Source organism: Poeciliopsis prolifica, unplaced genomic scaffold, assembly GCF_027474105.1.
Source record: "Poeciliopsis prolifica strain line A6 unplaced genomic scaffold, Auburn_PproV2 SCAFFOLD011, whole genome shotgun sequence".
Taxonomy (NCBI): Eukaryota; Metazoa; Chordata; class Actinopteri; order Cyprinodontiformes; family Poeciliidae; genus Poeciliopsis; species Poeciliopsis prolifica.
The window spans coordinates 6,339,653-6,353,986 of NW_026562386.1; the positions used below are offsets into that span (position 1 = coordinate 6,339,653).

The 14,334-nt window shown below is 39.6% G+C and overlaps 1 protein-coding gene across 3 annotated transcripts; it reads left to right on the top strand.

Moving 5' to 3' along the window:
• Window positions 1-10: 10 nt before the first annotated feature.
• Window positions 11-14,313, top strand: kctd3 (potassium channel tetramerization domain containing 3). 3 transcript variants are annotated; one of them, XM_055036525.1, is made up of 20 exons: window positions 11-1,178; window positions 1,495-1,548; window positions 2,592-2,637; window positions 2,744-2,817; window positions 2,915-2,973; window positions 4,117-4,197; window positions 4,350-4,481; window positions 4,904-4,994; window positions 5,865-6,055; window positions 6,134-6,249; window positions 6,376-6,463; window positions 6,677-6,793; window positions 7,324-7,494; window positions 7,595-7,750; window positions 8,004-8,100; window positions 8,177-8,370; window positions 8,453-8,594; window positions 8,672-8,794; window positions 9,495-10,010; window positions 10,099-14,313. In XM_055036525.1, the coding sequence occupies exons 1-19, from the start codon at window positions 1,108-1,110 to the stop codon at window positions 10,003-10,005; spliced, it is 2,514 nt and encodes an 837-aa protein (XP_054892500.1). In that variant the 5' UTR covers window positions 11-1,107; the 3' UTR covers window positions 10,006-10,010; window positions 10,099-14,313. The 3 variants fall into 3 exon arrangements, with proteins under 3 accessions (XP_054892500.1, XP_054892499.1, XP_054892502.1); XM_055036524.1 differs by having other exon boundaries at window positions 9,495-14,313; XM_055036527.1 differs by having other exon boundaries at window positions 8,456-8,594; window positions 9,495-14,313.
• Window positions 14,314-14,334: the final 21 nt, after the last annotated feature.

Sequence of the window (14,334 nt, forward strand, 5' to 3'; positions counted from 1 at the left end):
GGAACAAGAACCAGCTTTGTTTATCCGCTGCCTGCTCGGCGAAGACATTTAAACAATGTTACATATTGTGCTGCTTTCTATGCGCCACGTCCAATGAAGGTGTAAAACGACACGGGCGGACTTGTTTTGGTCATTTTTAGTCTATTTAAACGCATTTATTGATTTAACAACATGTGCGACTAATAAATGGCATAAAATAAAATTGTAGAAGACGGCGGAAAATCATCGAAGAAAGAAAAAGAGGAACAAATATATATTTGGGTATTTGAATTTGTATATCCTGTGGTCTTTGGCAAATTAGTATTTCACGTGATGCAACGGGCTGGCTAAAAGAAAGTTATAAACAATAAACAATAATAATTAAATAAACAATGCACATGTTTGACAGGACAGATACTCCCTTATAATTTAAATGAGTAAAAGTACTAATGATAATTATAGAAAGGGCAGCACAGGGATAGACTAATGATAATTTTTTGCGCCAAAGATTTTATGTGTGTGTAGAAATAAAGATGAACACCCCCCTTCCCCCAAACGGGACTAGTGCATTCAGAGTATTTGGTTTCCAAGATTCCTGCATTCTATCTGATATTGTTTGAAATCCCCCTCAAGTATTTTTCAGTGTACTCACACGCCACTGTAATACTTAAATTTACAGGAAGAGAGACTGACTGTCAGCCAACGTACCGCCATCGATGTTCGGTGTTTAAACGAAAGAGCGCGGTGTTGGAGGGGAACTATCTTGCAACATTGCGGACGCGCATCCCAGCTGTTTCACGTTGCTAAAATTCTGCGCAGCGCTGCTCTCCGACGATTTCCACACGGGTTCAGCGATGCAAACAAGCTCGCTGGAGAATAAGGGGATGTTAATGTTTTGGTTCTAAAACACCCTTGACGTTCTGCGTCCACGATGCGGAGGCCATGCGATGCGGCTACCGGAGCCTGCACGGGCTGTGTGTAGCGGGTATATTACGGATGGTGGTCCCAGGGAGAGGCTGGGAAGTCCGGGCATCAGCTGAGCCGAAAGAGGAGCGTTAGCAAGCTAGCCTTTGTGATCAGCTCAGTGACATTTTTCGCGAAAACGCTACCCGGTTCGGCTCAGTCACCATGGCCACGAACGGTAACAGTTCGACGCCTGGGATGGGAGACATCATCCAGCTGAATGTCGGGGGGACAAGGTAAGGGACGCCCACGTGACAGATGATTGTCATCTTTTCATAAACATTTACGCTTGCGATTATACTTATAACATCTTCATAACCTTGTTGTTACTTGTGTGATCAAATCAGACGACACACATCGCATCGTTACTGCTGAATTATTTACTTTGTACACAATGTACAATTTCTACAAAATTAAACCCAATGCTTTTTTTGGTCATCATATTACTCAGTGTTATGATCTCCAATTCTTAAGTGCTTTAATTAAATAAAGTGTTTACTAGTAAGTCGTAAAGAGAAATGAGTTGCCATTCATGCCTGTATCCTTCACAAGGTTCAGCACGTCCAGACAGACTCTGACGTGGATCCCAGACTCTTTCTTCTCAAGGTTAGTTCAGTGGATCCAGCTACTTTATTTTGTATTTTTATAAACAATGCCACACAAAAGTAATCGCACCACTTGAACTCTCCTCACTTTGTCATGTCACAGCCACAAACTTTATTATTTTAAATTATGTGATGAAGAAACTCAAAGCTGAGTCAAATTCTGAAGTGAAAGATTTTAGAACTTTGGGCAACAAGAAATCTGAAAAGTGTGGCATGCAATTCTTGTAGCTGTGACAGTGACGATTGTCCACCATACAAAGTTTTACATGTAGACTAAGTTTGAATACAAACCTTTAGATGTTTTAATCCAAATGTATATGGGAACCATCTATTAATTCCCTTCTGTTTTTTTCTGACAGTGCATCTCTTTAGTCCACAACAAAAAATAAATAAAATATGTTCGAGTTTGGAGTTATGTTTAGATGCACTAGGTGTTGCTAAGTTCTGTGTCTGAGCTGGTTGTGGGTGAATATTTTGTCATGTTTCAAGCTTTGTGTTAGACAAAGTGTGAATTAGTAACAACCTTCAGGATGCCTCAAAGGAGATAAAAATTAAGTCAGTTACGTAAATATAAATATAGCATTTTATGTTTTGTGAAAACATCTTTTTGAAAACATTTTTGGTTAAAACGTTTGACATAGTTGAGGAAATGCTGTCCCACCTGACTCTACTCAGGTGTTAGTGATTATAAGTCCAGACTAGAGGAAGGCAACAGTTAAAGAGAGGCAGGATATTGGAGCTGGTAAGATATTTGTGTTATAAAATTAAACACTGCTCTGAGTACATTCCTAGAACAGCTGAGCAGAGCTATAAAAACCAGTCAGAAGAACTGGTTTAACACCTGTTTGCCTGTAAGTCAGTTTCTGCTCCCAGCTGTCTTTAGTTCAGTCACGGCAGAACCCTTTTTCATCACATTTAAGGATAGTAATCAAGATGTCAGAGTTACTGAATTGGTTTTCTTGGTGTAGAAATAAATTGATTATAGTAAGTGAGTTTCTGGTTTGTGGAAATGGAGAACTGATTTGATAACATTGTTTCTTTCAGTTTACTGAGTGGGAGGATTTCCACTCTGCGGGATGAAACTGGAGCTGTGAGTGGACGTCTCCTACTACCACAATTAAAATGGTTTCTGATTATGCAGTTTTCAAAAATAGTTAATTGTGTCTTTTAATAACTTATTATTGTATCACTTTCAGATATTTATTGACAGAGACCCTACAGCCTTTGCACCAATTCTTAACTTTCTCCGAACCAAAGAACTGGACTTGCGGTACGAATATGCTCGACTGCTACTCAATTTTTAGGAGGGTGTATCCTTGTGACATGAACTGTATCAAAAACCTTTTCTGTCCTTTTTTTCCTTTTAGAGGCGTCAACATCAGTGTCCTGCGCCACGAAGCAGAGTTTTATGGGATCACTCCTTTAGGTATAGTGGTGATCAGTTTCAGATGGGAAACTTTGACAGTAACGGTGCTGATGGGATGTACTGGGTTATTTACAGTTCTTTGCAGATCCTTTGAGGATTTTAACGCAAACTTAAGTGAATTTTACTGGAATTTTATGTCATAGACCCACAGAAAGTGGCACATTACTGTGAAATGTAATGAAGTGCATAAATCTGAAAAGCGTGGGATGCATTAATATTGATCATGTATGCAAAATCTATTACAACCTCAGAAGACTCACTGTGTATAATTTCGTCTCAGGTAAAGATACAAAACAACCATCCATCATTTTTGTTTTATTTTGAATTGATTTATTATACAAAATCCCAATTCACTCCCTAGTACTTATATTTTTAACTGAAGTGACAAAATTGTTAACAGTTCAAGGGATATGAATACCAGGTAAAACATTGTACAACCATGTTATATTTACGTACAGCTCTGGAAAAAATTAAGAGACCACTTATCAGTTTCTCTGATTTTACTCTTTATAGGTAAATGTTTGAGAAAATTGAACATTGTTCTCCGAAAATCCAAGCAAAGATTTAGTATTTGCATAAAAATAACAAAAAAAAAACGCAGTGCTTTCAGACCTCAAATAATGCAAACAAAATACAAACGTTTCAACTCAGAAAGAGTTCAGAAATCAATATTTGGTGGAATAACCAGGAGGTTCAGTGCTGTGGACTCTGAATTATTTGTGGAGACGTACATCTATGTTTTTTTCGTTTTGGTACATTTGAACCAAACATGATAGACATTTTATTCTAAAATAATTGTCTTCCCTGGTCAGAATATTAATTAAGGTCAAACACAAGACAAAGTTACTTCCACATACATGCTGCATTACATCCTGTTTCGCTGTTTTAAACTTCCCCACACTAACAATGAACGTTGCCTTTTGATAACAGTCTGGAAATTATATTAAACATAGAAGAAATACACAGCCATCTTATTCAGGCCTCATCTGTCCCAAACTCAGTAAAGAAAATACAAACTGAAAGCACATGAAGCTAAAGAAAATAATTAATTTCTAAACTAAGAAACAAAAATAGGCCGGTATCTTGATATGAAATGGTTATGTTGATGAATGTTTATGTGTATTTGTGTATGAACCTGTGCAGTGCGACGCCTGCTGCTGTGTGAGGAACTGGACCGCTCATCATGTGGCAGCGTTTTGTTCCATGGTTACCTTCCTCCCCCAGGTAAAAGCCTGAAACTCTCATTGAATGAACTGAAAACAGACATAGTTTTCAGTTCATTCACCACAGAAATGATCTGGACTCCACCTTGTACTAATATGACAACATAAGGAAAAATAAGTGGATTTTTTTGTTGCTGTTTTGTTTCTGGACAGTTGTCCCGGCTCGTAAGTCGGCGCCTGCAGCTTGTGATGAGCGACCGGGTCCGAGCGGAGCAGAGGGCTTCACCCGTGGGGTTCCCCTTCCTCATCCTTCTTTGACTGGAACAGATGACCCAGAGAAACTGGGTAAAAGGGAAAGAATACATAAAAAATGTGTTTCAGCTGAAAACATTAGAAGCAAATAAGATTCTCTTTTTTAAAAAAAAAACATCTCAGGTAGTGGACTAAATCGTGCTAAATTGGATTTGAGTCGGACATTTAAAATTTTTTATCTAAAATCCATACTTGGCCTTTTAGTTTGTTTGTGTGTGTGTTTTTTTTGTGCCTTTTTGCAAGAGTGCATTAGTGCGCCTGTTAATGTTTCCTAAAATCTTTTTAGTGCTCAGACTAGCAGCACTCACTGAAACGGCCTCGTTTCATGTTGACCTGCTGACGAGTTTGTTCCTGCTTCCTGAAAATTTTTTTCATTCAAGCATTCAATAAGAAATACCAGTTCACTTCTACAAGCAGTGGAAATGGGAATTTATTTACTCTGTCTATGTTTGCAGATTCAATGGTTGACCCCAGGAAAGTGCTGATTATAGCAGGACACCACAACTGGATCGTTGCAGCTTATGCACACTTTGTCATCTGCTACAGGTAACAATTTTATTATTTCTCATCGAGAAAGGGTGAAGACTTTTGCAGCTCTGCAAATCTCACTCAAAGCCTTTAATGAGCTTGCATTGTGCCACTCTTTTTCCTTCCACTACGTTTTCCGTTGACATAGTCCCTGCTAGTTTCCATAGCAATGATTACTTTGCTTCTTAACTCTCTTGGTGGATAACTCTGTTCGATACCTGTCAACAGTTTTCTCCTGACTAACAGAAGACTTTGGTAATTATCTTTAATAATATTAATATTTCCTAAGAAACTAAATTTTTGGGTTTATTTCACATATCCTTCAAAATTAATTGAAATAAACAATCATATTATATTGCTATGCTATGGGTTTAAATTTTTGCATGTGATTTAATGAAACAAAATTAACTTTTCACTTATATTCTGATTTACTTAGATGCATCTTTAAACTAAGATGAGCTCAGGTTTCAGGCAGAGACTCGTCTTTAAATCTTGGCCTTGAGGTTCGGTGTCCTGCAGGTTGTCGGGTTAGGGTCAGGGTTAGGGTCAGGGTTAGGGGTAGGGTTAGGGTGTGGGTAAGGGTCAGGTTGGCTTTGAAGTTCGGTGTTCTGCAGGTTTTAGAGCGAGATCCGGTGTCCAGCAACACGCCTGAATCTAATAGCTGAATCACTTCCTCATCGCAGTCAAGTTCTTCTGAATCCTGCTAATGTCCAGATTATTTGACTCAGGTGTGTTGAAGCAGAGAAATCTAAAAGTAGTTGGATCTGGAATTTCTTTGTTTCAGATATTTTCATGCTGCTGACTTAATTAAGTGTTAAATAAATCAATTTTAATGAAAGATGTATAAACGGAGGTTACAGTATTAGCTTGTTTATGCTCTGGCTACAGGATAAAGGAATCGTCTGGATGGCAGCAGGTCTTTTCCTCTCCCTACCTTGACTGGACCATTGAACGTATAGCACTTAACGCTAAAGTAGTGGGTGGTCCACATGGAGACAAGGACAAGATGGTGGCCGCCGCCTCTGAAAGCAAGATTATCCTCTGGAGTATACAAGATGGAGGCAGCGGAAATGAAATTGGTAGGTTTCAAGAATCAAAGAATAGCACTGGCTCTGGTTCTGGATACTACAAGTGCTGTATTTTAATTCCTGCTTTAGGTGTATTCAGTCTCGGCGTTCCTGTTGATGACCTCTTCTTCATCGGCAACCAGCTGGTGGCGACAAGCCACACAGGAAAGGTTGGCGTGTGGAACGCCGTCACTCAACACTGGCAGGTGGGAATCGTCAGTGAGCATTTACTGAATGCTTATATTCATCTTTATACATGATTGTCATATTATGTAGTTCCTCTTATTCTCTTTTATTTGCCACTCTAAGTTCACTTTTCATATTTTTATTAGGTTCAAGATGTAGTTCCCATCACCAGCTGTGACACGGCCGGGTCCTTCCTGCTGCTGGGCTGCACCAACGGCTCCATCTATTACATAGGTGTGAACAGACACACACAAAGCAACCAGCCTTATTGGATCTTAATGAAGTTCTGTTACAAGATATGAATCTTATTTATAAAATAATAAGAGATTGTTATTGTTATTGCCACTAAAAGGTTTCTGTTCAGGTGTTTTAGATACAATTTTTGATCTAATTGACATTCAAAATCTTTACATATCGTTTCATAAGATCTCCATTTCCTCTTCTCAGACATGCAGAAGTTTCCTCTGAGGATGAAGGACAACGATCTCTTAGTAACTGAGCTTTATCACGACCCTTCAAACGACGCCATTACTGCACTGTCTGTGTACCTGACGCCTAAAACCAGTAAGTACTGAATAAATACTGAAAGAAAAAGGGTTACATTGCATATGTGGGATGTGGACTTTGCTTCTGTTTGGTTCTTTAATCCTAGTTGGGAAAGCACTTGTAGTTTCTCACTTGTAGTTTCAGATGCTCCATTGTGTCTAAAAAAACTGAATAATGCTTCAAAATGTAAATATACCTAAAAAATGGCTTCAGCAATTATCCTCAGATGTCTTCATACAATGTGTGCATAACATTTCCACAAAAGAATTACAGTTATTGTTTCACCATAACACAAACTATGTGCTTTTTTTGGCATAATTTTACTTTAGAAAACAATTGTTCAATTTAAAGAAACATATAAAATCTCAAAACAAAAATGTAATATTTGCTTTGCTAATGAAAAATCTAACACTTACTATTGTAGGAGATATTTTGTTTAAAAGAGTTATGTTGTGTTGTGACCCTAAGTTAATTTTATTTGGCTGGAATGAAGGCAAATGGCTCTTAGGGTTGCAGACTCCTGACCTTTACGTTTATGCTGCTCTCAGGTGTGAGTGGGAACTGGATAGAGATCGCCTACGGGACGAGCAGCGGAGCAGTGAGGGTGATCGTGCAGCACCCAGAGACAGTAGGATCGGGTCCTCAGCTGTTTCAGACGTTCACTGTGCACAGAAGCCCAGTGACAAAGATTATGTTATCTGAGAAACATCTGGTGTCAGGTAACAAACGTTCCTCTGCTTAGTTTTTACGAAATTCAGATGACAGTCACCAGTAACAGTGGACTTGTTTGAAACCTCACTGGATTGTTTTGTGTTTTAGTGTGTGCGGATAACAACCACGTTCGGACGTGGACGGTGACGCGGTTCAGAGGGATGATCTCCACTCAGCCAGGCTCCACCCCTCTGGCTTCCTTTAAGATCCTGTCCCTGGAAGAGACGGAGAGTCATGGAAGCTACTGCTCTGGGAATGATATAGGTGAGACGGGAAACACAATTAGGTCAAACATATTGTTAATGATGTTGAATTATGTTCATGTACAAAATGTAGCAAAGATTAAAAAGTAATTTAAAAAAAACAAAACATACACATGCAAATATTTAGCATTCAAGTGAAATGCAAGTTACAGTTGGAGTGTGTAATGATTGGTTCAAAAGGAAACCACATATAGATTTGGTCCTTTTTCCTAGAAGTTAAGACATTTATCACTTGAATTGTTTGGTTTCCACAGGCCCGTTTGGAGAGAGAGATGATCAACAAGTTTTCATCCAGAAAGTCATTCCCATCACCAACAAACTGTTTGTTAGGCTCTCCTCCACTGGAAAAAGGTACACTGGTACACTGACCACCATATTCACGTTATCAGTGTTACTGTAGTAAACATGTGAATTTGTAACGTTTCAGGATCTGTGAGGTGCAGTCAGTGGATGGAACCACCATCACTTGCTTCATGGTTCGGGAGTGCGAGGGTTCCAGCCGGATGGGGTCCCGCCCGCGACGCTATTTGTTCACCGGTCACGGAAACGGCAGCATTCAAATGTGGGATCTCACCACTGCGATGGACACAGCCAACAAAGGAGAAGAGAAGAAGAAAGACGGTGAGGAAGGAGAGACGAATGGCCGAAACGTCACCAAGCTGTGTGTAATTTTCTATTCAGAAAATTCTATAACGTTGTTTAGCAGATGTGGGTGGGCCGACAGAGGAGGAGCTGCTTCAGCTGCTGGACCAGTGCGACCTGAGTACTTCCCGTTGTGCCACCCCAAGCATAAGCCCCGCCCCCTCCGTGTTGCACCACACACGCCTCAGAGAGTCTATGTCAAGGTTGGAGAGATGACTGCATCGTATAACCGTTTGGTAATGTTTCTGCTCATGAAAGGTCTCATCTTTCTCAACCTCAGTTTGCAGCTGCAGGCCCAGGAATCTATTCCGGAGAGCCAGGTCACCTACGGAGCCATGCGGCCCTACAGAGAGAGCCCCCTGCTGGCCCGCGCGCGGCGAACCGAATCCTTCAACAGCTACAGGTGAAGCAGCATCTTTCAGTCCAGTTAGGAATGGGCCTTTATCATATTGTTTATCATTTATTGTCATGAATTTCTTGTCATGGTTAAGAAGTTCACATGAAAGCTGCAGTATGTGACTTTTATTAAAAATGTTTTTTTGCATATTTGTTCAAACTGTTGCTGACAAATAGTATGAAACAGATAACCCGTGAAAAAAATTTTGCTCCTCCACCTTCTCCCAATCCCACCCAGAAGCAACCAATCAGAACCTGGAGGCGGGTCTTAGTGCTGTCAGGCACAGTTGTGTGTTGTGCTGCTTATTCCTCCGTTACCCTCTCCATTGCTCTCTGCAGCTAGCAGAGAATGCTCTTAATGCTAGGCTAGTCAGATTAGCCATCAATGATAAACAATTTTTTCTGTAACAGTAAGTAGCTTGAGCAGCAATTATACAAGGATAATTGACGGCGCTAAGACCCTCCTCCTGACTGATTATTTTTGGTTGGGAGCGATGCATTTCATCAGACATAAATAATCTGGCCGGCGGTGGAGAAGATTGATCTTTTCATATTCTGCCAGGACAAAGTGACAAGTTTAATAAATATGTAAATGACATATTATTTATGAAAGCTGCTTGCTGCAGCTTTAATGCTGTTTAACCCCCCCCCCCCCCCCGAAACTGTCCATATTGCCGGTTCTTTAACTGCCTGGTATATTTTTTTAGAGACTTCCAGAACTTTAGCCTGAGTCAGACGTCCAACCCTGGACCCAGTCAGATCCCTGATGCCCGGCGCTCGCTGTGTAACTTTGGGCCTGAGGACAGTGAGAGGAGTGCCTCTGTCATGGAGCTCTGGGCTTCACGCAACGCCGGAAACATCTCAGTGAGTAAACCAGAAGTCAGTCAAGAATCACCACAGCAACCTCCAGACAGCCCAGTTCCAGGAGCGGACGTGAGGCGAAAGGTGCACACTCAGCCAGAAGAAGGGGATGCTGTCGGGTCGGGAGGAGAAGGGGCGAAGGGCGACGGTGCCGTAAGGAAGAGGGGCGTACTGGACGGGGGCTTTCTGGGGCGGAAGAGGGCTCCTCCAATTCCACATCTCTCCTCTGGATCTGAAGGTGGGGGCAGTGACTCATCTGCAAACGCCTCGCCCTCGCCAACCAAACTGTCGTCCTCCACTTCGCCGCGACACAGGAAGCCGCCCGCTGAGCCGTCCGGTCATGACAGCAGCCTGTGACATCAGTAAGGCCAGCCTGTCAGCACTAAATATGAAGGCAAAGGAAGAACATACAATCAGCTGCAACAAAAGTCACTTTTTTCTTACCTACAGGTGTGGCTCATGAAGAAGCTGCAAGTCTCCAACACTATCAGTATAATGTCTGTGAGATGCAGTTGAACCTTTTTCTGTCTCGGTACGTTTTAAATCTGTTTTAAGAAGATTTCAGGATTCAGTCTTCCGTTTTCTCTTCCTATGCGATTGCTGCACTAAAATCAACTTCAGGAGCAAAACTAAGGCACAAGGTCTCAGATTAGGTCAATCAATGGATTTTATCAGTAAAACTAATAAAACAGAAATAAGCCCAATATTAGTAACCATGTGTTGGAATGAGATGGACGGTTACAAAATCAATTGCCTAAAATTTTGAAATTTGCTTTTAAAATATTGATGTACATTTGCAAAATAAAAGTAAAAAAAATATACAATTCACACAAAAACTTAAATATTTATCTGAAAAATCTTGATCAATCAGACAAGAGCTTTGTCCTCCTATCACTGCAATAATAAGAATCACAATACTTTTCCAACAATAGCGCTCATAACTTTATTGTGCAGTGGATGTTCATGTTACTTACCTAAAACATGTTATCCGGTCCAAAATGTTGGCAGCTACCTGAATCCTAGGATACTTTCTTTACTGCAGCCGGAGTCAGAGGGATTTACATTAAAACAGCTGACAGACAGCAGGTCGGGCATGCAATACAAGCTTCATTGCAAGGCACGGTGAGGTGAAGATGCAGACTAGAAACACAGACTCTGGTATTCAGATGAAGGTCATGGCAAATGATCATGTGTGGTGACGCTCTGCAGATGTGAAATATGCTTAAATCTAGTCCGTTTTTGTCATTAGCGTACCTTCACTTTACAGAAACATTATAGCCTCCTCCTAAATGGAGAAAAATCTATTTTAAAACGGTAATTAAATGTACAGCAGCTTGCAAAAGTATTTCACATTTTTCTCTCCCAGAAACATCAGAAATATAACCACCGAGTTGATTTAAATAAGAATGAAAACTGGATTTTTTTTTACCTACAAGCATTATGTATGGCAGAAAACTAACGCTGCTCATAACACGAACCATCATCATTGTGAATCAGTGGTGGCAGCATCATGCTGCAGACACTTTTCTTCATTGGTCACACAGTTGATGGGAAGATGGTTGGAGCTAATTACAGGAGAACTCTAGAAGAAAATAAATAAGACTTGAGACTGGACTGGAGGTGTTTCTCCCATCAGAACATCAACACTAAACACAGCCACAGTAAATTAGAAACATTCAGATCAACGCATGCAGAAATGTTGAAAACTGTGGGCACCAATAAAAAATAGATATTTGTCGTAGCATGACAAAATGTGGGAACAAAAAGACTTTTTGGAAGGTACTGTACATTTAAAGCAGAGATTTTATGGCATTTAGTCCTTAAAAAAAAACATTTACTAGAAACCTTTTCAGTGCCCATTTCTGAGAAAAATGCTTTAGTAGAATAAGTGCTTCTTTTCCTGCTTGAGATTAACCTCCTGCCCCTCCCAAAACGTGCCTGTGAAAGATCATTTATCAACACTAATAACATTTATTAGTTTTATTTTTTCATACCTTATATTCGATCTAATGAGAAGATTTACACATACACGCTCTCACTTTGACTCATCTAAAAGAAATGTTGATATGTCGTGTGTCAGATGGCTGTTGTAGTGCCTTATTTAACGTTTGTTGTGTTTTAATGGAGAAATATGGTGACCAAAGGATTGTGAAGAGGGAGAGCACTGTGTAGGAACATAATGGACCTGCCTGATCTGGCTTAGTTAAGGCCAGATTAGAGTTAATTATGAACAACAATGAGAAAAATGATGCATTAGTGAAGGCTTTAAGTACATAATTTGATGCATTTTCCAGAAGAGATGTATGTTTGAGATGCGAGTTACTTTAACTACACCTAAAAACATACCTGAGTGTGAAAAAATGAAGCCTGACAGCTGTGTAGCTTCGGTCATGACTTGTACAAAGACGCATAGATTTTGATACACTAACACTTCAGTCAACCTACATATTCAAAACAAAATCCTAAAGAGGACGCACTCATTTGTTTTATTATATATTTATACATCATGTATACATAAAAGGCCTGTATTGATGTAATCACATATTGGACCTAAATATGTCTTTTTCTTGCACTATACAGTCTAATATTACAGTAAATTTTGAGTGTTTATTTTAGATTTAAAAATATACAGTTTAATGTGCATTGTAGTGCATAGGTGTTTGTTTTCAGCATGTTTTGCCTGTTGTCCATCAACTCCTCTCTGGCTATGTTTACATTATATTACAGCCAGACTCTGTCAAGTTGAAATACATGCATATCTGTTTATTTAAGCTTCTTCGTATGATGTTGGTTATGTACTGACATTAGGAAATGCTGCAAAATGAGGTAAAATATTTACAGCTGCAGTCTCAGAACTTTTCATAAATGAAGTTGGCATTGATTCAGAGTTTGTGTAGTTTAGTTACAGTAGAGCGTTGTTTGTCTTTCCAAAACTGATAGTAGGCATGGGCCGGTTAATGTAACCTTTTGCGGGTCACATGTACACTAAAAAGCGGTTCCTAAAAATGGCCAACAATATCTAATTGTGTTTATTTCAAACAGAAAATCAATGATCATGTCTGCCTATGCAAAAACACATTGACATGCAGTTTTAATGTTATTACACATATAAAATAACTTGGTGCAGTTTCATTTCCATTTAATTTATTCATACAGTTGCAATTTAAACTCTATCTCAATGCACCTCACAAGAGAACTACAGGTTAGATAGAGAAATGCATATAATGTTCAGTCATAGAGGTATTTCTGTCTAAGGAAACATTGCCAGTTGCGATTGACTTAAAAGCAACCTGCACAGGAAGAATATGATGATAGCGGATGTTTGACTGCATCGGTAACTTTGCAGTTATTCCTCATTCAGCAGGAAGGAGTGACTCCCTTTAGACAGGAAGAAGCATCCAGTAGAACCACATTCAGCAGGTCTAACTTGAACTTTACAACAGTAAGTTTTGAGAAATTTAGAGGAAATTGATACTGAAATTCTAACTTTTTAGAAATCTTATTATTAACCTGCCCATGCCTACCTGACATTTGCAACAATCCACTCAAACTGTTTTTTTTTTAATACAATGCATTTCATATATGTTCTGTAATACACTATGTGGTATATTAGAAATCCTAACAGCTTGACTGTGGAAAAAGGAACCTTTTGATGAGATTAATCCAAACAAGCTGATGTTTTAATGATGATTTTGATGATTTAAAGCTGATTTTTGATGATTTAAAGCTGACTTCTGCAATAGAAAAGCCACAGTGAAGAGTAAGAAATGAGTTTTATTGCATGCTTCACTTAGACACTGCAAAAGCAAAAATGTTTTGTTTTAAGCATCAGAGGTGTGTTTTTTTCCCTATAGCTCTGATTTCACTAACCTTCCCGTCAGACAGTCTCTTAGATGGCGTCTGTCGTCATTGTGATTTATGAGTTTAATAAAAGCCTCTGTGTGTGTGTGTAGCTCAGGGCCAAACTGTCCCTTACGATCACTCCACAAACTCTCTTTTCACAGCCTCCCCCCTCCCTCTGTGGCTGACAATAGCTGTGAATGTGGACGTGAACGCTTCAGAAGTGCCCTTGTCAGATTGGCGTCCTTGAACGGGGGGGGCCTCGGTTGTTACTGCCAGTTTGTTAATTTTAAACTTGCCTAGATGTCCCCTTAAGGGACACGGCAGCAAAAGTAAATTACGGCAGCATAGTTTTGATGGAGACAGTGGCAGTGCGTATGTGTGGTGACTAAGGCGTTGTACAGCTGTTGGAATGTCTGTGTTGCAGGAACTCAGCAGAATAAACAGGATAAAACATGAATTTTAGGTAAAGCTGCTTCATTAGTGCAGAAACAGGTGGGGAGTTAGAAACATTTGATAGGTTTGTGTGCACAAAGTTACTCTGTTTATCATCCCTCACACCTCTTGACATCAACATATGGGTTTGAAAACATGATGTTCAAAGTATTTGGATTTCATGTTGTTGAAATGAACAAGACAATATTAACCTCATCAAATAGAACAAACTTTTACATTTGTCAAGTGATGTTTTCTTTTGCTTTTATTCTTAATCTTTTTTTTATTATTTAAACTTTGGTCTGGTACATTTGTGCTTCTTTTGTTGACTTGCTGCTTTCAAATACTGACATTTCACTTCACAGTGGAGTAAAGAAAAATGAAACTGTTCTTATGTGGCTCTCAGTCTGT

Coding starts and splice junctions, on each gene's coding strand:
- kctd3 (XM_055036524.1), top strand. CDS start 1,108: ATGGCCACGAACGGTAACAGTTCGACGCCTGGGATGGGAGACATCATC. Junction 4,482..4,903: donor AGATGACCCAGAGAAACTGG/GTAAAAGGGAAA, acceptor CTATGTTTGCAG/ATTCAATGGTTGACCCCAGG. Junction 8,371..8,452: donor AGAAGAGAAGAAGAAAGACG/GTGAGGAAGGAG, acceptor AACGTTGTTTAG/CAGATGTGGGTGGGCCGACA.